General features: G+C 48.7%; 1 protein-coding gene across 1 annotated transcript; it reads left to right on the top strand.

The window, feature by feature from the left end:
* Positions 1-7190: 7190 nt before the first annotated feature.
* On the top strand, positions 7191-10204 carry RBM15 (RNA binding motif protein 15). Its single transcript, XM_064733310.1, has one exon. It carries the CDS (start codon positions 7253-7255, stop codon positions 10073-10075), a length of 2823 nt encoding a protein of 940 aa, XP_064589380.1. The 5' UTR covers positions 7191-7252; the 3' UTR covers positions 10076-10204.
* The last annotated feature ends 16215 nt before the right edge of the window (positions 10205-26419 follow it).

Raw genomic sequence — 26419 nt, 5'->3', positions numbered from 1 at the left:
GAGGCTCCAGCGTTTAAAGGCGCCTGCCTGCCGGGATGGCTGCGGATGGGCCGAGCTCTGCTGGGCCCTGCTGCTCCTGCCGGGCACGGGGAGGAACCCAGGCAGGCTGGACGAGCTCCCTGCCGCTCCCTGCGAGGCTCTGGGAGGGAGCAGGATGTCAGTCTGGGCTCCTCTGAGCACGGGGAACGCTTGGAAGGCAAAGGCAGCAGCTTGCAGGGGGCAGATGGACCGGAGACAGAGCGGAGCCAAAGCACCTGAAGGCCGTGGATGTGTGTGCAGCTTCCCGGGGCTCTGCTTGGCTTCCTCGGGCTGCAGCCCTGTGAGAAGAGCCAGGGCCTGGCCACCATGAGGGATCGGGGCTGGGCACCCAAAATCAGGTGGCTCCATCCTGTACACACATCAATGTCCATTCTCAGCAAGCCCCTGGGAGGAAAACAGGACCAAGAGTACAGAGGACCCCTGAGTGCCCCAAAGCTCTGGAATTCTGGGTTCATATCCGTGCATCAGGTCTCCTCAGGACACAGGGCATAGAGAAGGATGTGGCCCTGCAATGCAATCCCTGATCCTGCCTTAATTCTCCCTGTACTTTGGGGGTTTATTCTTCCCTCTCCATTAATCTCTGAATATTAGGTGGAAAGCGAACAATTACCGTGCTAATGGCTCCATAAATTCCTTCATTACTTATTAAACTCGAGCCCTCCCCACGCAGAGGAGGAAAAGAGACGAAATGGAGAAGAAAAGGGAGAGGAGGGGGGTGAGGAGCCAGGGCAGAGGGTCTCGGGCTGGGCTGCGGCGGCGGGGCCGGCTCAGATGCGGTAATTCACGGGCTGGCGTTGCCCTCTGCCGGCAGCGGGACGGGCAGGGGCTGCCTGCCCTGCTCTGCTCTGCCCTGCTCTGTTCCTCCCTGCTGCCTTTCTGCTCTCCTGCCCTGCTGTCCCTGTTCTGTTTCTTCCCTTTTTCTCTCTCCCTGCCCTCTGCCTTGCTCTCTTCCCTGTTTCCTCTCCCTGCTCTGCTCTCCCTGCCCTGCTCTCTCTGCCCTGCCCTGCTCTACCTGCCCTGCCCTTCCTTTCCCTGCTCTGCTCTCCCTTCCCTGCCCTGCTCTGCTCTTCTTTTCCCTTTTCTGCTCTTCCCTTTTTTCCTCTCCCTGCCCTGCTCTCCCTGCCCTGTTCTTCCCTTTCTCTGCTCTCCCTGCTCTGCGGGCAGAGCCCGGGCATCCCCGAGGCTGGGGAGCCGCGGGGTCTCGGGTGCTGCTGCTGCTGCTGAGGATGCTCCGCAGATTTCGCTGTTGGGGACCCAAATTCCTTGGGGACGATGTTGAGCAGAGCTTGGTTTAAGAGCGGTTTAAGCCGGCAGCGGCACGGGGGTAAAGGTGAAGAATGCTGAGCTGTCCCCATCCCATCCCGCCGGGCTGCGGGGACAAATCCGCTCCCTCCGTGTTTCCTCGAGGTGCCGCCTCGCTGCTCGCTGCCAGAGCTCCCCGGCATCCCGCAGCGTGGATGTTCTCCGGTTTCTGTCCTGCTGGCCAAGGCGAGGGCCGGGCCACTGCGGGGATCGCTGCCACCGTTCCGGGGGAAGCTGCGCCTCCGTTCCAGGTCGGAGATCGTGGCAGCGCCGCTCCCCGGAGGGCTCTTGTGGCCTCGCCTAAGTGGAGCTAATGGATTTCCATGTCTCCAACAGGCAGCTGGGATACGAGCACATCTCGGCAGCTCGGCTGAATGCAAAACTGCAAACAGGCAAATGCCTCCCCAGCAGAGGGGCTCACAGCCTGGAACTGTGGGATTGGAGAGGGAGCTCTGGGATCCATCCAAGGAGCCCACTGCATCTCCTCCTCCCTCCATCAGCCCCACCTGCTCCTCTGCGATCTGCTCCAGCTGGGTTTGGAAAGGAAAACACACAGTTAAACCCCAAGATGATATTTTTTGTTTTGTTGTTATTAGGATTTTTTTGTTTGGTTGTTTTTGGGGTTTTTTTTTTTCTGTTTTTGGTTTGGTTTTCTTCCCAGGGAACAGCCAATTTCTGTGGCTCTGCGACACCCAGGTATCCTGTGGGACGAGCCCAGCTCTGCAGAGGGACCTGGATGCCCAAGTCCCAGGGACACCAGCTGTAATTAGATGTTTAGATCTAGGCCAGGGGCTCAAGGGCCATCTGGCACCTGAATTATTCATACACTTTTATCTAAGCACAGGCAGAGCAGAGCACAGCGCTCCTTCTCCAGCCTGGGCCCAGGGGAAGATTCCTGCTTGTGCCAGATCGTTTTTCATGGCCTGACAAACGTGATCCTCTCCAGAGCTCCTTCCCAGTGCTGAGATGCCTTTTCCCAGCGCCAAACCTGCTCCAAAACACACCAGAGCTGCCAAACAGAGATCCGTGCAGATCCACAGAGATCCACAGCCCCGGCAGCTGATGCGGAGGTGGAAAAATCCAGGAGGAGAAGTCTCCCCTTGGAAGGAGCAGTTCAGGAGTGAAATCAGATTAAATGTCTATCAGGAGGGCCCGTTCCTGTGGTGATGTGGCCCAGTGCTCCCCCCCAAGGTGTCTTTTACCCTGTGACTCATCTGCTGAGGAATTTTAATCCCTGTCTTTCTCTCCCAACCCCAGGCACCATTGGGAAGGGGAGAGGACCTTGGAGACAGAAGTCTCTCTATCACTTGTTGTTAAAATGGTGCATTTCTTCTTCAGCCATGGAGCTGTGCCAGGTTTTACCAGATGTAAGTGAAAAATTTCAGATGAAGCTGAAATATGGCACATTATGGTTTTCTGTGCACTTTTCTCTCATCTCATTGAGTGATTCCTCTGCTCCTCTGAGCAAGCTGGGCTAGTGCAAGGCACCCCTGCTCAGGAAGGAAATGAGCTTTAAGGTCCCCCCAACACAAACCAGTCTGAGGTTCCATAATCCTGCAGACACAACTGGAGATGCAGGAGAGGAGCTGGAGGGGAGGAATCTCTGCAGGAATGTGGGGATATCTGATCCAGACTGCAGTGATGCTTTCTTCTTGTACATTGGGATATTCTGCTCCCTAAAACATGCTGGCTGCTGGCTCTCACTCCTCAGTCAAATCCAAAAGCCTTTCTAGCAGCTCTGGAAGGGAGGTGCTGCTGTGAAACCCATGGAAAGGGTGCTCAGGCCAGCCCAGGGAGGTTTGGAGTGCCCATCCCTGGAGGTGGCACTCAGAGCTCTGGGCTGGTGATCAGGCACAGGTCAGACTCAATAATCTTGGAAGGCTTTTCCAACATTGGATGATTTCAAAATCAGCCATTTACCCACCACTGAAACCCTCCCACGACTTCAGGGTGCCAAAAGATGACAAGGCAGGGACAGCCACAACTAAAATATCCCATTCCATCCTCCCTGTGCTGGATTAACTCCTGAGAGCCATCAGATTTCCAGAGAGGGAACATTGTACCTCCTGCTCTCCTGATTTCCAACACTCATGCTGGGATTGTCACACATGGTCCAAAGGAGCTGGAGCATCACAGTTTTCCATGAGTCCTTCCTACTCCAGGGAATTCCTTCTCAGGAACTGCTGGATCTTGATATGTTTAGATGGCAGGCCAAAAGAATGACTGGATAATTCTCCAGTTAGCCCTGGGGAGTGAAAATGGCAACTGGGAGGGTGAAATTGGGGGTTGGGGAGATCAAACTGGGGTTTGGTGGGGTGAAATTGGGTTAGAGGTGACTAGATTGGAGATGAATAAGGTGGATCAAGGTGTGAGTAAATTTGGTTAGAATGTGAACTAGAGTTGGAGAGTAAATTGGGGTTTGGTGAAACTGGGGGTTTGGAGAGTGAAATTGGGGGTTGGAGGGATCAAACTGGGGTTTGGTTGGGGTGAAATTGGGGTTTAGAAGGTGAAACTAAGAGTTTGGAGAGTGAAATTAAGGGGTGGAGGGATCAAATTGGGGTTTGGTGGGGTAAAATTTGGGTTTGTAATGTGAAACTGTTTGGAGAGTGAAACTGGGGTTTGGGAGTGAAACTGGGGTGTGGTGGGGTGAAATTTGGGTTTAGAAGGTGAAATGAAGAGTTTGGAGAGTGAAATGAGATTGGGGTGAACTGGGTATTGGTGGGGTGAAATTGGAATTTGGAGAGAAATTGCAGTTGGGGGTGAAATTGGAGTTTGGAGGGTGAAATTGGGGTTTGGGGGATCAAACTGGGGTTTGGTGGGGTGAAATTGGGGTTTAGAAAGTGAAACTAAGAGTTTGGAGAGTGAATTTGGGGTTTGGGAGTGAAACTGGGGATTTGTGGAATGGTATTAAAGTTTGGAGGGTGAAATTGGGGTTTGGGGGGATCAAACTTGGGTTTGATGGGGTGAAATTGGGGTTTAGAAGGTGAAATGAAGAGTTTGGAGAGTGAAATTCCTGTTTGGTGGTAAAACTGGGGGTTTGTGTTTGAGTATTAAAGTTTGGAGGGTGAAATTGGGGTTTAGAAAGTGAAACTAAGAGTCTGGAGAGTGATATTGGGGTTTGGGGGTGAAACTGGGGATTTGTGGAATGGTATTAAAGTTTGGAGGGTGAAATTGGGGTTTGGTGGGGTGAAATTGGGGTTTAGAAGGTGAAACTAAGAGTTTGGAGAGTGAAATTGGGGTTTGGGGTGAAACTAGGGTTTGGTGGGGTGAAATTTGGGTTTAGAAGGTGAAATGAAGAGTTTGGAGAGTGAAAATAGGGTTTGGAGGTGAAACGGGTTTGGTGGGGTGAAATTTTTATTTGGAAGAGAAATTGCAGTTGTGGGGGTGAAATTGGAGTTTGGAGGGTGAAATTGGGGTTTGGGGGATCAAACTGGGGTTTGGTGGGGTGAAATTGGGGTTTAGAAAGTGAAACTAAGAGTTTGGAGAGTGAAATTGGGGTTTGGGGGTGAAACTGGGGTTGTGATGTATTAAGTTACGTGAAATGGGTTGGGACAAATGGTTTAGGGAATTGGTTAAAGGTGAAATAATTTGGAGAGTGATGGATTGGGGTGAAATGGTTTGAATGTTATTGGGGTGAAATTGGTGAGAGAACAAAGCTGTGGTTTGGTGGGGTGAAATTGGAATTTGGAAGTGAAATTGCAGTTGTGGGGATGAAATTGGAGTTTGGAGGGTGAAATAGGGTTTGATGGGATCAAATTGGAGTATAATGGGGTGAAATTAGGGTTCGTGGGTTGAAATTAGGGTTTGTTGGCACAAAATTAATGTTTGGGGGTATGAAAATAGGGGTTTAGGATAAAAATCAGGATCTGGTGGCATGAAATTCGTGCTTGGGGGAAGAAATTGGGATTTGGGATGTCAGGATCAGGGTTTGGGAGAATGAAATGAGGGTTTGGTGGGTGAAATTAGGTTACAGGGGATGAAATTAGGATTTAGGGGGTGAAATGAGTGGTTGGAGTATGAAATTGGGATTTGAAGGATGGAATAAGAGGGGGTTGTGTATATTAGGGTTTGGGGTGTAAAATCAGAGTTTAGGCACGACAATTAAAGCTTTTAAAGGGGGATGAATTTTGGGTTTGGGTGGAGAAATGAGGGTTTGGAGTGTGAAATTGGGGGTTGGAGGAATCCAGCTTGGTTGTGAAATTGGAGGGTTGAGGGTGAAATTGGAGTCTGGCTGTTGAACTTATGGTTTTATTGGGGGAAATTGGTGTTAAGGGGGATGATTTATGGGATTGTAGTATGCAGGGGCAGCAGTTCCAGCAGGGTTGTGGGATCCAGCCCTGCCCCAGCTTTCTCCCCATTTGAATATATTATTTTTCTCATCTACATTTCCCACAGGCAGAGCAGAGCAGGAGGAAGAGGAGGAAGCACCCAGGGCCACAGGTGGCAACGGGATCCTCACAAAATATAGGGAATATAAAGGGATCCTCACAAAATATAGGGATTATAGAGGGATCCTCACAAAATACAGGCACTATAGAGGGATCCACACGAAATACAGGCATAAGAAGGACTCCTGCTCGACGGGAGCCGGGATTCCCTGACCCTGAGGCCTCCTTCACCTCAGACCTAACCCAAACTTCTTCCTCATCTCTGAGAACCTCTGAGCTCCAACTCCCCAAGGAAATATGGGACTGCGGATGAGCGCAGGAATGTAGCAGCATAACCACTGGGATGCGAAGCTTTAAATGGGAAATATTTAAATCGGTTTGCTGGCCCCGAGCAAGGAGTGACCGTGTTGTCAGACACTCCCTGCAGTTACGCAGGGCTCCACACCGGGCAGAGCAGGGCGGGCCCGGCCCCAGGGAGCCGCAGGGAGCTGCGGGGATGCCGCATCCACCGGGAGCGCTTCCCTGCATTGCCTGGCGCAGACACCCACAGGGAAACAGGGAGAGGGTGAGGCAGGCACTGAATGCAGCCAGGCTCTCTCCTGTCCCCCCGCGATGCGTTCAGCCAGCGCGGTGGAAGCACCGGCGAGCTGAGGGCAGGGACACGGAGCATGAGAGCAGCTCCACTCCGCACCACGACCAGCCGCGCTCTGAGCCCTCAGGCGCCGCCGCACCGCGAGCTCTGCCGAGGAACGCCCCTCTCCCCGCAGCGACCAATCAGAGCCAGAACAAGCCTGATTGATTTTTATTCTAGCCAATCAGCGCTCTGTCTATAAGCACCCAATCAGACGCCTGGGGACGATTTCTCGCCCAATGATAAACCAGGAACGGAGTTGCGGGGTGGGGCGCGCTTTTTCGTGAGCGGCGTAGGGATTAACCAATCAGATCAGGGCGATATGTTGACTACTGACCAATGAGCAAAGGAGGCGGGGACAGAGAAACTCGCGAGATTTTGAGAGGTACGACGGGAACTCATATCTAAGGGAGAGAGCCAATGGCAAGGGGTGGGGCGGGGCCGCAGAACCATTATTGTAACTGGCAGGTAAGCGAGCCAATCAGAAGGCGGAGCTAAGTTCAGCCCAGTGTTCAATGGGCAGCCAAAATCCTCCCATGGTTGAACAGCCACGATTGACAGGTAGGCCCGTCCAATGAGATCGCCGCGCCCTTTCTAACTGTCCAATGAGCGAGCGGGGCTGGGAGGCGCGCGACGGCGGCAATTCCCGCCCCCCCCGCGGGAGCACGGGGCTGGCTGGCAGACCGACAGCGCAGCGGGCCAATGGGAAGGTGCAGCGCTAGGAGGTGGGCGGAGCATCCCCGCGACGCCAGCCAATGGGCGAGGGCGCCGCCCTGAGCAGCCAATGGGCGCGGGGGGGGCGGCGCGCGCTACCGGCGCGGCTCGCAAGATGGCGGCGGGTGCGTGAGCGGGGCGGTCGGGGAGGCCCGGCGGGAGCGCGGCCGCCGCCGCCATGAAGGGCAAGGAGCGCTCGCCCGCCAAGGCCAAGCGCTCCCGGGGCGGCGAGGACTCGGCGTCCTCCTCCTCCTCCTCGCGCGGCAGCAAGAAGCCGAGCGGCTCGTCCGGCGGAGGCGGCGGCTCCAACGGCGGGAAAGCGGCGGCGGCGTCCGGCGAGAGCAACAGCGGGAGCGGCCGGCGCGGCGCCCACGCGGACAAGGGCGGCCGCGCCGGCAGCCGCGAGTACGAGAGCGGTTCGGCGGCGGCCGCGGGCGGCGGGGGCCGGCACGGCTACAGCGGTAAAACCGCGGAGGCGTCGCGAAGCAGCAGCAGCCGCGGCGGCGAATCGCGAGCGGCCGCTGCCGCCTCCTCCTCGTCCTCCTCGTCGGAGCCGGGCGGCGGCGAGTACAAGACGCTGAAGATCAGCGAGCTGGGCTCGGCGCTGAGCGACGAGGCGGTGGAGGACGGGCTCTTCCACGAGTTCAAGCGCTTCGGAGACGTGAGCGTCAAGATCAGCCGGCTCCCTCCCGGCGCCGGCGCCGCCGACGAGCGCGTGGCCTTCGTCAACTTCCGCCGGCCCGAGGACGCGCGGGCCGCCAAGCACGCCCGCGGCCGCCTCGTGCTCTACGACCGCCCGCTCAAGATCGAGGCCGTCTATGTCGGCGGAGGCAGCGGCCGCCGGCGCAGCAGCCGCTCCCCGGCGCTGCTGGACAAGGAGTCTCCCTACGGCACGGCGGCGGTCGGCGCGGTGGCGGCCGCCGTGCGGCACCCGCCGGCCGGGGCCGCGCAGCGAGCGCTGTCCCCGGCGGGCAGCGGAGGAGCTTTGGGATACCGGGACTACCGGCTGCAGCAGCTCGCCCTGGGCCGGCTCCCGCCGCCGCCGCCGCTGCCGAGGGAGCTGGAGAGGGAGCGGGACTACGGCGGCTTCTACGAGGCGCGGGTGCGGCCGGCCTATGGGCTGGAGCGCGTGGCCGGTGTGGCGGCGGCCGGGGGGTTCCGCGGAGGAGGAGGAGGAGGTGCCGGAGCGGCCACCGAGGAGGAGATCAGCCCCGAGGATGACCAGAGAGCCAACCGCACGCTGTTCCTGGGCAACCTGGACATCACCGTGAGCGAGTCGGACTTGCGGCGAGCGTTTGACCGTTTTGGGGTCATCACTGAGGTGGACATCAAGAGGCCGGGGCGTGGGCAGACCAGCACCTATGGGTTTCTTAAGTTTGAGAATCTGGACATGGCACACCGGGCCAAGTTGGCCATGTCAGGGAAGGTGCTGCTGCGCAACCCCATCAAGATCGGGTACGGCAAAGCCACCCCGACCACCCGGCTCTGGGTGGGCGGCCTGGGGCCCTGGGTGCCCTTGGCTGCCCTGGCCAGGGAGTTTGATCGGTTTGGCACCATCCGCACCATCGATTACCGCAAAGGGGATTCCTGGGCCTATATCCAGTACGAGAGTCTGGACGCTGCCCAGGCAGCCTGCACCCACATGCGGGGCTTCCCCCTGGGGGGGCCGGATCGCCGGCTCCGCGTGGACTTTGCCGACACGGAGCATCGGTACCAGCAGCCCTACCTGCAGCCCCTGCCCTTGCCACCTCCAGCTCATTACGAGCTCGTGGCGGAGGCGGCTGCTTTTGGGGCTCACCGGGGAGCCCCCCCTGACCCTCTGCGGGGGGCCCGGGACAGGACGCCACCTTTGCTCTATAGAGACCGTGACAGAGACCTTTATTCTGAGACAGAGTGGGTGCCCCCGCCGCCCCCTGTGCGGGACCGGAGTAATCGGGCAGCTGCCTATGACCCACTGGAAAGCCTGGAGCGCCGCCGGGACGGTTGGTCCTTGGAGCGGGACCGGGAGAGGGAGCTGGGCAGTAGCAGTAGGGATCAGCCTAGGAAACGGAGGCTGGCCGAGGATGGAGGCCGGCACTTGGACCGTTCCCCTGACAGCGAGCGCTCCTCTTCCTCCCGAAAGCGCCATTGCTTGGCCACGACCTCTCCCCCGGACCGCAGCCCCGAGCTCCTGGGGGGCCGGGAGCGTTACAGTAGTGACCCTGAGCGCTCATCCCGCTTGCTCCTCGTGGAGCGACCGTCCCCCATCCGGGAGTCCCGCCGGGGCAGCCTGGAGCGGGGGCAGAACGAAAAGCGCGACCGCAAGAATTCCGCAGAGCGGGAGCGCAAGCATCGCGCCGCTGCTGCTGCCCAGGAGTGCAAAAGTCCGGCCAAAAAGGACGAGAGGGCAGCAGAGGGTGGTGGTGGAGGCTCCCGGCTCAAACCTCCTCCCCAAAAACAGCAGCAGGATGGAGCAGCGCAGGCCGGGGCGGCGCCCAAGCTGTGCTTGGCTTGGCAGGGGATGCTCCTGCTGAAGAACAGCAACTTCCCGTCCAACATGCACCTGCTCCAGGGGGACCTCGGAGTCGCCAGCAGCCTCCTGGTGGAGGGAGCGACTGGTGGGAAAGTGGCTCAGCTCAAGATCACCCAACGTCTCCGTCTGGACCAGCCCAAGTTGGACGAGGTCAACCGGCGCATCAAGGTGGCGGGTCCCAATGGATACGCCATCCTGCTGGCCGTGCCCGGCGCCTCCGACAGCCGCCCCGCAGCCGGGGCTGCCGAGGCCGCCACCACCTCCACGCAGAGGCCGCTCAGGAATCTGGTGTCCTACCTAAAGCAAAAGCAGGCTGCTGGGGTGATCAGCCTCCCTGTAGGGGGGAACAAAGACAAGGAGAACAGCGGGGTCCTGCACGCCTTTCCGCCCTGCGACTTCTCCCAGCAGTTCCTGGACTCCACGGCCAAGGCGTTGGCCAAATCAGAGGACGACTATCTGGTCATGATCATTGTCCGTGGGGCATCCTAAGGCCCTCATGTTCTGTTCCCAACCCTGCCTACTCCTCCATGCAGCCCCTCCAGCGTGTGCCAGGTGCTATGGGATACAGCCTTAGCCAGCCCTGTCGTTATTTTAAATAGATCTTTGTTTGTAGGTGACTTTCCCGGGCCGATTTTCTGTTACTACATTTTTCTATAAAGATAGAAGCCAGAGAGGTCGGTTAGGAGTAGTGTGAATAGGATATTTTGAGAATTCCCTATCAATGGGGACAGCAGGGAGGCTCAGCCTGCTTTGATTTACAGAAAATAGAAAAATAATAAAAACTGGGGGTGGGGGGGAGGGGGGTTAAAAGAAAAACTCCTGTCTTCTTAATTTAGATTCATGTCCTTTTTTCATTTCATGCATTTTAAAGCAAATCCCAAGAGCTCGTCCTCGAGAGAGCTCCAAACCGAACAGACCAGATTTAAAGCACTCAGTGGAAATGGAAAACCATAACTTTAATAACAGACTGGTGTCACCTCCTCTTTTGAGTCCTTGAAATTCCGTGTGGGCCTCAGGCCAGGGGCCCTTTGGGATCCCTTCCCTCGGGAGCCGCAGTGGTTTCCCCGTTGAGTCGCGTGGCTCAAGGTCGACGTTTTTCAGGTGAGCAGCAGCTGCTCTCTCGGGTACTCAGCAGAACACTGAATTCCTTTTTGGAAAGGGATTCCTTTTTCATCCAGCCCCCCCAGGTGCATGCACTGAAACTGGGCTTTTTAACAGGTGTATTTCCCTGATTTCCCGGTGTATCCCATTTGTGCACTTTGGGTTTGTAGCAGTGGCTAGGTTTGGTGAAGAGCTGAGGACTTTGTTGCAAACCAGGAATGTCTTGTGCTCACTCTGGTGTGCAGGAAACAAGGAGGTGCTTTAAGGAGAACTTGAGTTATATTGTGGGGTTTTGGTTTTACTGCCTTTTTTTTTTTGTTGTTTTGTTTTGTTTTGTTTTCTAAGAGTTGCAGGTTCAGTAGGGTCTGGTTCCACAATGCAAACTGAGCAAGTAAGTGCTTCTCTCCAGAGATGCTTTTCATTCTGTGATAATTTAATTACATAAAAGTTCTCATTAACATTTTACCTCTTTGTTAATAGCAAGGAACTGCGGTCTGCTAGGGACTTTTCAGGTACAGTGTGCAGTGGGCATTACATGAGGTTTATCATGGGCACCTGGAGTTAAGTGGTTTTAGCATCCTGGAGAAATATTAAAAATACTCTGAGGTGCTGAGGTTTGAGCTCTTGTTCTTGTGATTCAAGGATGAAACAGTTTGCAGGTTAGTTGTTTTTTTTTTTTTTTTCCAAATAACATAGTTAATTTTTTTCTTAATTTCCCCAATCATTGGGCACTTTTCTCCAGCTGTCTCAGCCACCTTTGGTAATTCAGGCATTTAGGAGGGGAGAAGGGATCTCAATCCCTGATGTGATCTAATTCCATGATACTCTGTTTAACAGCCAAAAGGATGTTGCAGCAGCTTCTAAACTGAAGTGTAAATCTCACTGTATCTCTTTACAGGCCCTAAAATTGTAATCTTGCACTTAAACCCAGAATGTAATCTTGCACTTAGCCATGTTTTCAGGGATTTGGGCAATGGAGAAGTGATGCTGCCTCTCTTGGTCCATGCTCCAGTAGATTCCTTGGATAATTGATACAGGCATGAGTTGATTTCTGTTACAACTTGCATGGCAAAAATCAAATTCAAAGTGTGGAATAGGATGCGAATAGGAGACGAAGGAGGAAATGTCTTGAATGTATTTTATGGGTGTAACTGAACTTGCTTGAGTTTCTGTCACAAAAATAGGAATTTTTGTTACTGCACCACTTGTCAGAGAGGGCTGTGGTTTAAGAGGGCTTTGGTTCCTTTATTTGCCCAGAATGAGTGGACCCAGCATCCCAAACATTGTGGTGAACTGAGAATTCCAATGTGGCAGCATCTCTTAAACACAGATTTTGTTTTTTGTATCTACTTTTCTTTCTAAATGAAAAGATGAAAGCCTCATTTAATGCTCTTAAATTTGAGAGTAAAATCCAGAATTTCTGGGTTGTCCTTCAATGTGAATGTAAGAGATGGCAGAATTCAGCTGTTCAGCTTCCTATTAACAAGGAGAATTTTTGGGAATGACACCAGAAATGCAAATCACTGTGTTTAAGAAGATACAGCGTGTTTACCACTTATTGAAAAGAATGTTTTAATTGGAGCAGGTGCCTGTTGTGTGTCAGCAGGTGATCAATGCTGCAAGTGCTGCTTGCATTCAGAGGGAGTTTTCTGGGAGATTTCTGTCATCTGACAGAAATCACTTGCAAGAGTTTTCTAGGAAAGAGACTTGAAACAGCTGAGAATTTACATCTGCCCAAAACTGGGGGGAAAAAAGCACTAAAGTTTGTGTTGGACACTGAGAGCAGCATTTGTTCCGCTGATCTGCAGCAGGCACCTGCTTAAAAACCCATAAAACTTGGGGTCAACATAGCTTGTAAAGCCAGCTTGGTTTGGGAAGCCTTTTGGGAAGAGCATGCTAGGTGCACTTCCATTTTTCCTTTTGGGAAATCACAGTGGTTCCACCTGCCAGTGGCTGTGAAATTGTGCTGTGCTGGAGGGCGAGGAGGAGCGGGCGAGGCCGTGTTTGACTCCAGGTTTTCTGGTTCCTTATTTCATGGAGCACCTGCTTCCTTTGAATCTGGTTTATTTGTGGTTGCTGCTCTGTTTTGTAAGCAAGGATTTTACACCCTTTGAGGGTTCTTGTGGCAAAACTTTGAGAGGTTTTTTTTGCCAGCACTGAATTCCCGGCTGGGCGGGCTGTGCTTTCCTCCTTGGTCTGAGGTGTTCCCCATTGGAGTAACTGTCCACTGAAGCTGGCTGAAGGTTTAGAAGCCTGTGGGTGATACCACTGTGTGCAGAGCAAACCAGATGTAGCAGTTGTTGGCTCTCTCCTTGTGTCTGGCATTAAGTTGCTCTGGTGAGAGCTCAGTATTCCCTCCCGACCTTGTGTGCAGCTGATGTTCTTCTATTTCATTAGTGTGTTGAATTAGCCTGGAAAAAGGATGTGCTTTTCCTGAATCATTTCATCCTTGTGCTTTATGCTTTGGGGAAAGAACCTCAAATGACTCGTGGTTCTGTTTGAGATTTTAGTTTGTTGTTTATTTCTTTCAATTGGAAACTTTGTGCAACTTCCTTGGCCCCTGGCCAGTGGCTTTGTTTGCCACGGGAACACTGAGGTTATCCTCAATCCAGAGGTTTTAGGGGCAAAAATACCAACACATCCTTGTCAGCCTCCCAGAGAGAAAAGGGCATTATTGCCAGGCAGACAAACCTTGCCCTCTCTCTCTTTTCTTTCCTTCAAGGATGTTAAAGATGGAATATTTTGTGACAACTTTCTTGGCCTCTATGGAGAGCCAAGTTCTACAAAGAACTACTTTTAATTTCTTGTGTGGGTTTGGGAACCCTCTGGTTGATGGTAACTGAGGTGAAAGGCCTGAGGTGTTAATGGGGAGGAGGAGTGAATCAAAATTGTGAAGACAAGTTCAAAAACTCTGAGGACTCAGGGAAAAAAATGCCTTGGAAAATGATAGTTCCTGGCTCTAAGCAAAACAGTGTTGAGGGCAGTGCTCCTGGGGAGTGCTGTGTGCCCAGAGGGGAAGGAATGGTTGCCATGTGGCTCTAGAGCTTTTGGGGTTCTTTCCCCTTTGTCCCCCTGTTTATTTCTTTATAGCACTGAAGGACAGATATTCCAATGATTGGTAGACTGAACGATGAGGTGATTTTTGTATCAGGCTTAAAGCAGACCGGGTGGTGCAGAGAATGGTTCATTGAATATTCATCCTCCTGCAGTTCCCATTGTGTAAAAACGATGGCTAGGAGATATGACTGGAATAGTAACAAGTTTAAATTTTATTGGGTGTGTCTTTGATTTGACCTTTTAATATTGGCATTGTCTGCTGTTAGAACTGCACAGCAGAGTGAGAGCAAAAAGAGCTGTGTAACACTACATTTCATGATTTTGTTGATAAGTTGCCTTCAGGAAATACCCAGTGAGGAAAGTCAACCGAATTAACAAGAATTAGGTTGGTTTTTCTCCTCGTTAATGATTTTGAGGTGCCCCAACAAATGTTACTGCAAGTTGAGTAATCATCAATACTGTAAGCCTAGTTTTATCCTGGTCCAAAAAGAAGCCCTGCACTACTTGTTTTGCATCTATCCCTAGAAGGCAACTTCATTCCGAGGTTTCATGCCCATGGGTGGTATTGGTGCTTTTGAAGTCCAAGTAGAATATTCAGAAAGGCCTCGTAGCTCTTTATGTTCATCTGTATAATGTAGGGAGGGGGAAAAACCCAAATCTGGTGTACACATTTGTATTGAAATAACGTTTTTTTCCCTCCTGCAAGCAAATCTGGTGGACTGCAGAAGACAACAGCATGGGATACCAAGCTCTAATGGACCTTTGGGAAGAGAAGCTGTGGCTTATGTGGAATTTACATGGGCCTCCTGGTGGAAGAAAGCTTATCTGTTTAGTATTTGTGCATTTTACTAAAATGGCAGCTTTAAAAAAAAAAAAAAAAGTTGTGTATCTGCTATTGTGATGCCAATGCCCGTGTTTTAAGTGGAAAAAAAAAATGACCTCTTTGCTTTGTGCTGTGTACACAAGATTGCTGGAAAAGTAAAGGAATACCCTTTTTATGGCTCACACAGCTTAAAAGTAGCTGTCACTCAAACATGCGCTCACAGTTGAGCTGATTTTGTTTCATTCTAAATAAATTGTTTCTTTTGAGGAAAATGGTTTTTCTGCCTGGAAGTGAATTGACGACAAACGTTTGGCCCCCCCTGTGTTGGCAGCGGAGGGGTTCCTGCTGCTGCTGCCCAATTGAGCTGATAGTTGTGGGTCTTGAGCAAGAAGCAGGGAGAGCACCGACACTTTTGCCTTGATCGACCTGTGGTACCAGGCAGAAGAATTTGTGTCTGATGGCCTTGCTGTGGTGGCCCCCGTGTTTGCAGTGAAAATGGGGGCACTTTGCTGCGTTTCTCCTCAGCGGGACGGGGCACGCAAGAAGCAGGGAAGCACCAACCCTGCGCCTCGGAACGGTGGCCAAGTCTGGGGCTTCGCTGGTTGGAAGAGCTGGAGTTGCTGAATTTTAAGTTTCTCTGATTTATTTTGTTCACCCAACATGTTTGCCTTTAGTTTTGATTCTTGGGTTTTTTTTTTTAAGTTTGAAGAAAAAAAAAAAAAGTTTTGAAATTGCTTTGAATCTTTGCACGTAACACCTTTGCACCAAAATTGCCAAAAGAAAAAGAGAAATGAGTCCTTAAAAAGTGTTTAAATGCTGTTAATAAAGCCTTTCCTGCCGTACGCGAGGCGCTCCTCCATCTCCAGGGGCTTTTCAGCAGTTGTGGGTTTAGTGCTGAATGGATGAAGAGTTCCTGAGAGCTGGAGGCGGTAATTTAAACCTTTGCGTGGTGTCTCAGTGCCTTATTTTGACCGGTTTTGAAGCCGCACGTGGTTCCACACGCCTCGGATGTGCATGTGCCCTGCTCGCGTCCCGGCCCCGCCGCGCGCTCCGGTGTAGTGCAGACGGGGAGAGGAGCAGCCTGAAAACCTTGTGTGCTGTAGTTCTCCTGTCCCGGGGGCTCCTGAGCTTTGGAAAGCTGTTCCCGTGCAGGAGCACAACTCCGTGTTTGCTGCAGGAGACTTCGGGGCGCGCCTGAGCACCGCGGCCGTCGAGAGGAAGCCACAACTGCGTCGTCGGAGCTCCTGTGCTGTGCTTGTGGTAGAATTCCTGTGATGTGCCATGGAGACACCTTGAACGCTTGCCCTGTTTGCCTTGACACACTTTAACTGCCATGGATAACCCCCTGCAGCCGGGCAGGAGCTTTGCTGGGCTGCAGATGCCTCTCAGCCCGACGGATGCTGTGGTTGTGCTCTGCAAGGTGGCAAAGCGCTGTGTAAATCCCTAAAACAGGTAAGGGGCTGGAAGAGGTTGCGCTGAGTTGTAATGTAAAAGAAGATTGTTGTTCACCTTTTGTTGCCTTGGTTCTCCAGTTTATTAATGCTTACTAATTGTGGTTTCTTCAGTCACCGTGCTGCTCCTCCTGCTTGGCAAAGGAGCCAACCCTTGGATGTGCCTCCCTGTTTTTTGGGGGCTCCCATTGAGAAACAGGGCCCTGCACATAAAGCTACATGTTCTCAGCTTGGCAAGCTGGAGCTGTTATTTTGACTTCATGACCTGCTTGAATTAACACTGCTTTAACCCAGAGTAGTGTGTATAATTTGTATGTGTTAATAAGGAAAGCCAAGCCAATGATTTGGCAAATTGTTTGTGTTTGTGGGATGCTGCTGTAATAATTGAAATTAAGTTTTTTGTTGTAAATGGGAGCAATTGTAGATATTGCTGGTTATGAGGGAAGGGAATTGGAGAGGGGAGACTCAGGAGATGCCTTTTCTTCTAGAAGTTGGTGTTTGTAGTTAAAATTACTATTTTTTGCAATGTATTTTTTGTGCTGTTGAGATACAACCTCTGAATCTCCTTTGAAGTGTTGTACAATAGGTCTGGGGCTGGTAGCAATAATGGGAGATGTGTTTCAGCCCCTTTACCTGGGCTGGGGGGTTCATGCTGACAGGAGATGGGTGATCTGTCAGTGTACCCCCAAAAAGGGGCTCTTTTTGTCAAGCTGCTCACCTGCTCAGGTATCCAGGTGTTTGTGTCAGCACTTGGGCACTATCCCACTTTTTGGGTGTGCCTTGAAATGTCAGTGTCTATTCCAGTAGAGTTCTGCCTCTCTGAGTCAGATTTCACTGTGTGTTTCACTGGGAGATGGTTCCCTGTCTCCTTTACATCATGCATTTGTTCCAGAGACTCAGAGGTGCCGTGGGATGTGCTGTGGGATGCTTCTCCTGCAGTCACTTTGCCATAGCGAGTTGTTTTTTGCGTGCTGCCTCTGCCCCTCTGCCTTCTGAAGGGCTTAGAGGGATGCTCCAGTGGCCAGGTAGAGCCAGGCTGTTGTTAAAAGCAGTCTCTTGGAAGGGTTAAGTGCTCTATATGCATCATATTAATTTGGCTAATGAGACTTCTGGGGAAAGTGGATTTATAACGAGAACCATTTAATTAACTGCACTGCAGCAGAGAGCAACGCGAGCGGATTAGATGCGAGCAGGTTATTTGAATTCACACATTTTTTTAGAACTGTGCTTTTACCAGCTGCAGCTGAATTAATAAGTTTAAAACATCAGATGGCCCAGATTCTGCTCGTGGCCAATAACAAGCTTGTGTTGGCCTCTTGCTGGTGGTTTACTATAAAATGCCAAATGCTTTTGGAGGATGAGCTCCCACCTCGTGTCCTGAGGTCTGGGGCAAAGCCTGCAAAGGGTTTGGTCAGACAGGCAGAGCACTGGGAAGGCTCCTGGGCTGCTGGCTTTGTGATTCCCCTTGTGTTTCCTGCGGTTCTTGGCTCGGAGCCCTGTGCCTGAGTGTAATTAGAGCTGCCTTGAGAACTGGGTGAGGTAAACTCCTAAGCAGAGCAAGCTCTGAGGGACTGGGTCAGTGCACGTGCTCTGATGGGTTTGACAGGAGCCTCCTGCTCTTCATCCTCATTGTGGTGCCTGTAGCAGGAGCAGAGAGCCTGGATGGTGGCACAAAGGTTGCCTGTTTTTCCCCCTTTGTACCCCACTCCAGGGCTGTATTAATTAAACATTGCAATCCAGGGTGTGGATGCTGTCAAAATGCTGCTGGTGCTGGGCATTACTGAGTTGTCACCCCCCAGCCCAGCTCCTGTGTGCTGTCCCAGGATGGGGATGGGATGTGCTGGGCTCCACAGATGAGCTGTGGATTAATTGTGGGTCACAGCTATTTCATCTCCTTATCTGCCTGCCTTGACCTTCATGCCTAGTTCTGCTATTGCATCTGAAGATCAGGCTGGAGGTTTTTAGCTCCCTTCAGTATTTCCTGTCCCCAGATGCAGTGAGAGGTCAGGCCAAGGTTTAGCAATGCACACAGCCTGACCCAGCCCCGAGCTGGCAGCGTTCCCTGGCACTGCTGCCCTTTGTGCAGGGAGCTCTTGCATCCTGCAGCCAGCCTCTCCCTTCAGATGCATGTGCTGCATTTCCAGGCTGTGCAATTGCACATTTTATAAAGTAAAATGTGCACATTTACTGCACATGTGCAGCTGTGCAGCCTGTGCACATTTTAGATATGGCTGGGGACACAAATGTGTGTCTGAGGAGGGATGTGGAAGGGTTTGAGTGAAGGGAAACCAGCAAAGTCTCCTGGGGTGGTTGTTGAGCTGTTTGCCCATGGAGAGGAGATGCCCTTTGGGCCATGGAGGTGTTTGCAGCCCCCTTGGCCAAGGGATTGCTTTGGTTGTTGCCAGCCTGGGCTGCTCCAGCTCTGACCTGGGCAGAGGTGCAGGGCAGGATGAGGTTCTGAACCACCTGAGCTGCTGTTGAGGCTTGTGGGATGGTGAGGAAAGGGGATGTTGGTGTTTCTCGTGCTGCTCCTCTTGGGTGGGTAAAGACAAGACTGTGAACAAGGACCAGGAGGGATTCTTCATCAGGAACTGGACAGGCAGGACAAGGGGGAATGGATTCAACTGAAAAAAGGGAAATTTGGGTTTGATATTGGAAGAAATCCTTCCTTGTGAGGGGGGGCAGGCCCTGGCATGGAGCAGCTGTGCCTGCCCCACCCCTGGAAGTGTCCAAGGCCAGGTTAGACAGGGCTTGGAGCAACCTGGAACAGGAACAAGATAAGATTCAAGGTTCTTTCCAACCCAAACCATTCCAGGGCTCTGTGATTCCAAGACTTTGTGTTTCAGCTGTGCCAGCCCAGCTTTCCCCTCTGGCCCTGAGGCACAGCCTGTTCTGAGCTCTCAGCTATCTGAGGGTGCTTTTGGTTCCTCGTGGCCCTCAGAGCTGCACCCAAGAGCAGCTTGAGGCTGCTGGGAGAGCCCAGTCCCAGATCCCCCATCCCTGTCACCACCCTTGTGCTGCCAGGGTGGCTGTGACTCCTGTCCCAAGGCTTGAGGGGCTGGAGCTCAGTTTATTGGTGTTCACTTTGTCCCTGGGGTGTTGTAAAAACACCCTTTGCCTCTTCCTTTCATATTACAATCCTGGCTCTATCTTGTCCACGTGAGGGATATCTATAGGGGAAAGTTTTGCAAAGATTGGTGGTGGCTTCAGAGGCAAAGTCTGCTTTGGAAAAGAGACTTTGACCCATGAATTACTTCTGGAATTGTCCATGGCCATGAGCAAGAGCTCCCATCCCCTTTGTGGTGTCTGCAGGCTGGAAAGTTTCCCCATGAGGATCTCAGCTAAAGCTCAAACTTCTGGGTTTGCAACATCTGCTTTAATTTTTGTTCATTAGAGTCGCTGATAAATTCCCATGAACTTCAGTGAGAGCCATCATGGTATCTTTAAACATTTTTATTTTCCAAACACCTCCCATCTCCTATGAAGGCTTCCAGCTCCTCAGAAATGAAACTTTTTAATTTAGGCTCTGGTGAAATGCAGCCTAATAAGGCTCTGCATCGTAAACACAGCTGCAGGACATGTTCCAGGCCAGGGGGAAACCAGCACCAAAAAAAGAGCAAAAGAGTGTTCCTGTTATCAGTGTGCGTGAGGGCAAGTAAACAGCCCAGACCACGAGGGATCTGCCAAACAGGGGAGGGAGGAACAGCCACATTTCCTGTTGCTGGAAGGCCCTGGTGTCACATCCTTACCCAGCTATTTTAAATTGCTTTTGGCTTTCTTTATGTGGCTTAAGGTGAACACAGGAACCCCAGCAGTGTTGGTAGCTGAGGCACCTTGTCTGGGGTGGTTTTTGTGCTGTGGAAAAGCCTCTTGTTCTCCTTTAAAATGGGAATTTTGGAGATTTCCCCCTGTGGTTAATGAGTGTGCTGGGGTCAGAGGGAGATCCCGGGGATGGGGTTGAACCCAGAGCTGTCAGGAAAATTAACCCACAAACATCAGAGGTTTGTGTCCAAAAAGGAGCCAGAGGAGTCCTTTGGCTTTATTTCAACAAAGGCAGAGGCCATGGGGCATTCCCTGGGGTCTCTCACATTTTTGGAAGATGCAGCCTCCTTTTTATCCCAATTTCCAGCCATATTTCCCTTCTCTCTTTCCCCATTGGCTGAGGTACTTGAGAGGTACAAACTGGTTTTATCTACCAGCAGCCCCACAGCTGGTTTGTAAAGATAAATCTGCCATTCCTGTCACTGCTCTGAGGGATGTGGGATTCCCAGAGAGATTCCAGGGATAGGGGTTAAACCCAGAGATGTCACCGAGCCAGAGGAGTCCTTTGGCTTTATTCCAATAATAGAGAGAGGCCATGGGGCATTCCCTGGGATCTCTCCCATTTTTGGAGGACACAGCTTCTTTTTTATCCCAATTTCCGTTCTCTCTTTCCCCATTTCTGAGGTACTTGAGAGGTACAAACTTCCCAAATCATCTGATACCAAAGATTTCCCAAAGATTCCCCTACCATGTATAACCCTTCCTTTTAATTTTTAATCTTATGGAATTTAGGGGTTTTCCCCATTGCTTCTTTCATCTCTCAATGTCTAATTTCACTTATCAGCAAACCAAAAGTTTATTTGTAAAAACAAATATCTTTTCCCATTTATCAATCTGTGGAATCCTTCCCATTGTTTCTTTTATCTCCCAGTGCTGGTTTTATCTACCAGCAGCCCCACAGCTTGTTTGGAAAGACAAATTGCCATTCTTGTCATTGCTCTGAGGGATGTGGGATTCCCAGGGAGATTCCAGGGACAGAATTAAATCCAGAGCTGTCACCCCTCACCCTGATGTCAGGAAAATGAACCCACAAACACCAGAGGATTATGTCTAAAAAGGAGCCAGAGGAGTCCTTTGGCTTTATTCCAATAATAGAGACAGACCATGGGGCATTGCCCTGGGATCTCTCCCATTTTTGGAGGACACAGCTTCTTTTTTATCCCAATTTCCCTTCTCTCTTTCCCCATTTCTGAGGTACTTGAGAGGTACAAGCTTCCCAAAGCATCAGATACCAAAGATTTCCCAAAGATTCCCCTCTAATGTATAACCCTTCCTTTTAACTTTTAATTCTTACAGAATTTAGGGGTTTTCTATCAAGGGCAGAGCCTGACCACAGAGTGTGGGGCAGGGAGAGGTTTATTTTGTGTATTTAAAATTCCTAAATCCATGTTCTAGCAGCTGTATCCTGCCTTTCAATGAGGCAGAATACAGAACAGGGAAGGGAAACCTGCAGCTGGTAGCCAGGCCACTCAGGGGTGTACAATGTATAAATTATAAATATATAAATAATATATTTATTATTTATAAATGTATATATAAATATAGAAAATATATTTATAAATAATATAAAATAATAGAAGTATACTAATATGTAGAAATAAATGAAATAATTATATATAAATATTTAGACATTTTTATAAAATAATATATAAATAATATGTAGAAATAAATGAAATATTTATATAAAAGTTTATATGGAATTATATAAAATGTAAATAATATGTATAGATAAATCAAATAATGGTGTAGAAAATATATAAAATTATATTAAAGAAGAGAAAATATAAGTAATATGTAGAAATAAATTAAATAATTATATATTAATGTATAATTTTTATGGAATAATATAAAATATAAATAATATGTGTGCATAAATTAAATAATTATATATAAGATGTATGAAAATTTCTATAAAATAATATAAAATATAAATAATGTGTACAAATAAATAGATAAAATATAGAAAATTTTCTATAAAAGAATATAAAATATAAGGAATGTAGAAATAAAATTTGTATATATAGATATATAAATATTTATATTAAAACAATATAAAATATAAATAATGTATATAAAAATAAACTATTTATATAGATATATAAGAATAAAATTATATAAAATATAAGTTATATATATGAATAATTTAAAATAATATATAAATATTATAAAGTAATTCCAGAGGGTACAGGGCATGCAGTGTGCTTCCTGCTGTGATCTCTGATTGCACTGACTTTGCTTTGATAGACCCGAGCTGAGTCTTAGCAGCTTTTTATCCCGGCATGTGGAACATCCCTTGAAGCAGGTTTAAGACCCAGCAGGTGCTCACCCCGTAAATCAATCCTGCCTGGCAGGCACTGGGAGCAGCTCCTGGAGGCTGCCCAGGCTCCTCCTTCAGGGTTACACCTGGGAGTAAATCCCTGGTAGCAATGGAGAAGCGTTTCCTTCCCAGGGATGGCGCCCCTGCAGCCCAGCTCTGGATGGCACAACCCAGGGGTGATCCTTGTCTTGTTGGAGAAGCCAATTCCATATTTTCTTCTTGCTTTCTTAATCCTGTGGTGCTAAAATTCATCAGGATTCAGTGTATCAATCCTCTGTCTGTCAGTGCTCAAAAAAATAATTATCTAAATGAAGTTGTTAAGGTTTATTCCCCAATGGGGCTCAGGTGTTTTAGCAGGTCCTTGTTGGGGTACAGTGAAAATTGTTGGGTTCCTATCACTCAGATTCCTGCAGGTCTCTGGATCTTTGGAGAATTCCTGAGTGTTTGGTTTCTCTGCACCATGATTTTTAGAAATTTTTAAATCAATGAATCCTGGTTAAAGTGCTTCCACATGTGATTTTCCATCAGGATCCAGCTGGCCATGGCAGATTATTCCATGTGCATGGGCAGGAAAATGTCCCCCAGGTGACTCAGGGCACAGTGCTGAGCCTGGCATTGCTTTTCCAAGGGGTTTGATTTATTGTCAGTGAAATCTTGGAAAAATCCAGGAGGTTTTTGGTGATTTTTTTTTTCCCAGATGCTGCCTGTGAGGTGCAGGAGGGATCCAGTTCCCCACTGCCTGCCCAGGAGCAGGAGGGATGGCTGGGAGGGCACCACCCTTGCACTGAGCATTTTTCATGCTCAGGATCATTTTTAAACATTGCTGCTGATTTTTTCTGCTGCGGATGAGTAAGGGGTGAATTTCCTTTGGAGGGGAAAAATTAAGGGAATGTAAGGGAGATTAAGGAATTCAAGGGAAATGTAAGGAATGTAAGGGAAATGTAAGGAAATGTTAGAGGAATGTAAGGAAAATTAAGGGAATGTAAGGAAAATGGAATGTAAGGGAAATGTAATGAATGTAGGGGAAATGTAAGGAAAATTAAAGGAATGTAAGGGAAATGTAGGGAAAATTAAGGGAATGTAAAGAAAATGGAATGTAAGGAAAATTAAGGAAATGTAAGGGGAATGTAAGGAAAATTAAGGAAATATAAGGGAAATTAGGGAAATGTAAGGAAAATTAAGAAAATGTAAGGGAAATTAAGGAATGTAAGGGAAATGTAAGGAAAATTAAAGGAATGTAAGGAAAATTAAGGGAATGTAAGGGAAATTAAGGAATGTAAGGGAAATGTAAGGAAAATTAAGGGAATGTAAGGAAAATTAAGGAAATATAAGGGAGATGTAAGGAAAATTAAGGGAATGTGAGGAATATTAAGGGAATGTAAGGGAATTTTAAGGAAATCTAAGGGGAAAATTTTCAGGATTAATTTCCCCATGGAAAGGGGGCTCAGCCTTGGCAGGGGCTGCCCGGGGAGGTTTGCAGTGCCCATCCCTGGAGGTGCCCAGGGAATGCCTGGAGGTGGCACTCGGTGCTCTGGGCTGGGGACAAGGTGGGGACCAGGCACAGCTGGGATTTGACAATCCAGGAGGGCTTTTCCAACCTTAAAAATTCTGGGATTCTGTGAAGGGAGCAGGGCCAAAAGGGATTTTCTAGTGCACCTCAGATTGCAGATTTTAACCTCATTTGTGTCCCATCCACCCCTGCTCTTGCATTTCCCCACACATGAACACCCTGTTATGCAAAAACAGCTTTAGGAAGTGATTTATTTGCAGCATGGCTTCAGTGGGATGGAAAATCCTTCCTGGGGCAGGTGTTGCCATCCTCACTGCTGCTTTCTCCCCTGCACATGTTGTATCCTGCAGTAAATAAATGAATTTGGTTTTCAGAGCTGCCAGGGGAACTGAACCATCTGTTCTGTGCTTGCCTTCCCAGCCCCAGGTGTGAGCAGAGGAGTGTTTGACCACCAGCCTGAGCCTGCTCAGTGGAAAAACAAAAGGTTTGAAGACTCTTCATCCCCTCCCAGCCCACTGGAGGATGGTGCAGGGCTCCTGGGAGGAGTTTCTCATTGTGGGAATTGATTTCCTCAACAGTTTTGGATAGATATGAGGTAATTGTGGCTGGAGAAAGATGCTTTAATAATCAATAATTAATACTAATCCTGTGCAGGGTTATTCTGAGGGTAAATAAAAGCTGGTGGTGCCCATCCATGGGCTGGGATGTGGGAAATGGGAGCTCCTGAGCCCCAGGTGTGAGCAGAGGAGTGTTTGACCACCAGCCTGAAAAAACAAAGGTTTGAAGACTCTTCACCCCCTTCCCAGCCCACTGGCAGGATGGTGCAGGAGTTTCTCACTGTGGGCATTGGTTTCCTCAACAGTTTTGGATAGATATGAGGTAATTGTGGCTGGAGAAAGGAGCTTTAATAATCAATAATTAATACTAATCCTGTGCAGGGTTATTCTGAGGGTAAATAAAGGCTGGTGGTGCCCATCCATGGGCTGGGATGTGGGAAATGGGAGCTCCTGAGCTGTTTGCTCCTCTGTAGAAGGAAAGAGGGAGAATAAGAACTCCAATTTTGCTAAATGAGAGTAAGGAATTGGTGACATTGGGGGGACAATAACTCCAATTTTGCTAAATAAGGGTTAGGAATTGGTGACATTGCTCTGATGGAGGGAGGGCAATCTCTGCTTAAGATACTGCAGGTTTGGAGGGGAAATTTTTTGGAGCAGATGGGAAAGTCACAGCCTTGGTTTTCAGTAGATTATGATTTTTATCAAGGGCAGAGCCTGACCACAGAGTGTGTGGGACAGGGAGAGGTTTATTTTGTGTACTTTGAAATGCCTAAATCCATGTTCTAGCAGCTGTATCCTGCCTTTCAGTGAGGCAGAATACAGAACAAGGAAGGGAAACCTGCAGCTGGTAGCCAGGACACTCAGGGGTGTACAATGCATAAATTATAAATAAAAATACATAAATAATATGTGTATTATTTATAAATATATCTATAATTATAGAAAATATATTTATAAATAATATAAAATATAAATAGTATGTAGAAATAAATTGAATAATTATATATAAAAATATATATAATATTCTATAAAATTATTTCAAATATAAGTAATATGTAGAAATAAATTAATTATATATAAAATATAAGTAATAATTATAGATACATTTAATAATTATTTAATAATATATAAACTAATATATAAATATTATAAATATTAACTATAATATAAACTAACATTATAAATATTAGTTAAATTAGTTAGTTAAATATATAAACTAAATATATAAATAAAATTTTATATAAATATAATATATATATTTATTTGGAATAATATAAAATATAAATAATATGTATAAATAAGTAATTATATCTTAATATATAAACTTTTATATGGGATTATATAAAATATAATTAATATGTATAAATAAATAATTATGTATTAATATATAACCGTTTATATGGAATAATATAAAATTTAAATAATATTTATAGATAAATAAAATATTTATATACAAATAAATTAAATTATACAAAACAGTACAAAATCTAAATAACATATATAAATGAATTAAAATAATGTATAAATAATATAAAATAATTCCAGTGAGTATGGATGAGGTGGGAGGTTTGGACACCACATCCTGCTGAGTTGTTTCTTGGTGGTAAAAGAGGTGAAAATACCACAGGGCTTGTGTTGAAAGGAGAAAGGTGTTGAGCAGAGGCTTCATTTACAGGGAGAGAGCAGAGCAGAAAAGGTGTTGGAATTGTGTAGAGTGGGAGCAGCAGGTGAGGAACTGCTGGGGTGGCTTTTTCCATCCCCACAGAGCTTTGGTCCCACTCTGTTAAACGCCAGAAAAAACCCTAAAATCCTAAAATGCCTTCCAGAAAGAAATGCTAAAATCCTAAAGCTTTAGGATTGAAAATCCTCCCACATGGTTCCTGTTAGAGCAGCAAAGCTGCTGGTAGTGTTTGTGTTGGTGAGGGTGAGGAACTTTATTGTTTCATGAGGTAAAAACTCAAAATTTTTTACATGCAAGTTTCATCCCTGCTGCAGAAGGGCTTGGCTGAGGCCTCAGTGCAGGATTGGCTGAGTTTGGTTCATCCCCCTGCAACTCCCAGTGCCTTAAACACCTCAGAAATAATAATTTTATACAGAAATCCTGGTGCCTTGGAAAATGCCCCACTGGGGATCCTGTCCTGGGTCAGATATTCTGTGCTCCATCCCAGCCCCAGAGTGGTGGGTGCTGAGGTTCC

Source organism: Zonotrichia leucophrys, chromosome 26 (genome assembly GCF_028769735.1).
Source record: "Zonotrichia leucophrys gambelii isolate GWCS_2022_RI chromosome 26, RI_Zleu_2.0, whole genome shotgun sequence".
Taxonomy (NCBI): Eukaryota; Metazoa; Chordata; class Aves; order Passeriformes; family Passerellidae; genus Zonotrichia; species Zonotrichia leucophrys.
Note: the sequence above shows the minus strand (reverse complement) of the source record. Positions and strands in the feature narration are given on the sequence as shown.

Bases quoted from the DNA above. Each gene is read 5' to 3' on its own strand.
- RBM15 (XM_064733310.1), top strand. From the start codon at position 7,253: ATGAAGGGCAAGGAGCGCTCGCCCGCCAAGGCCAAGCGCTCCCGGGGC.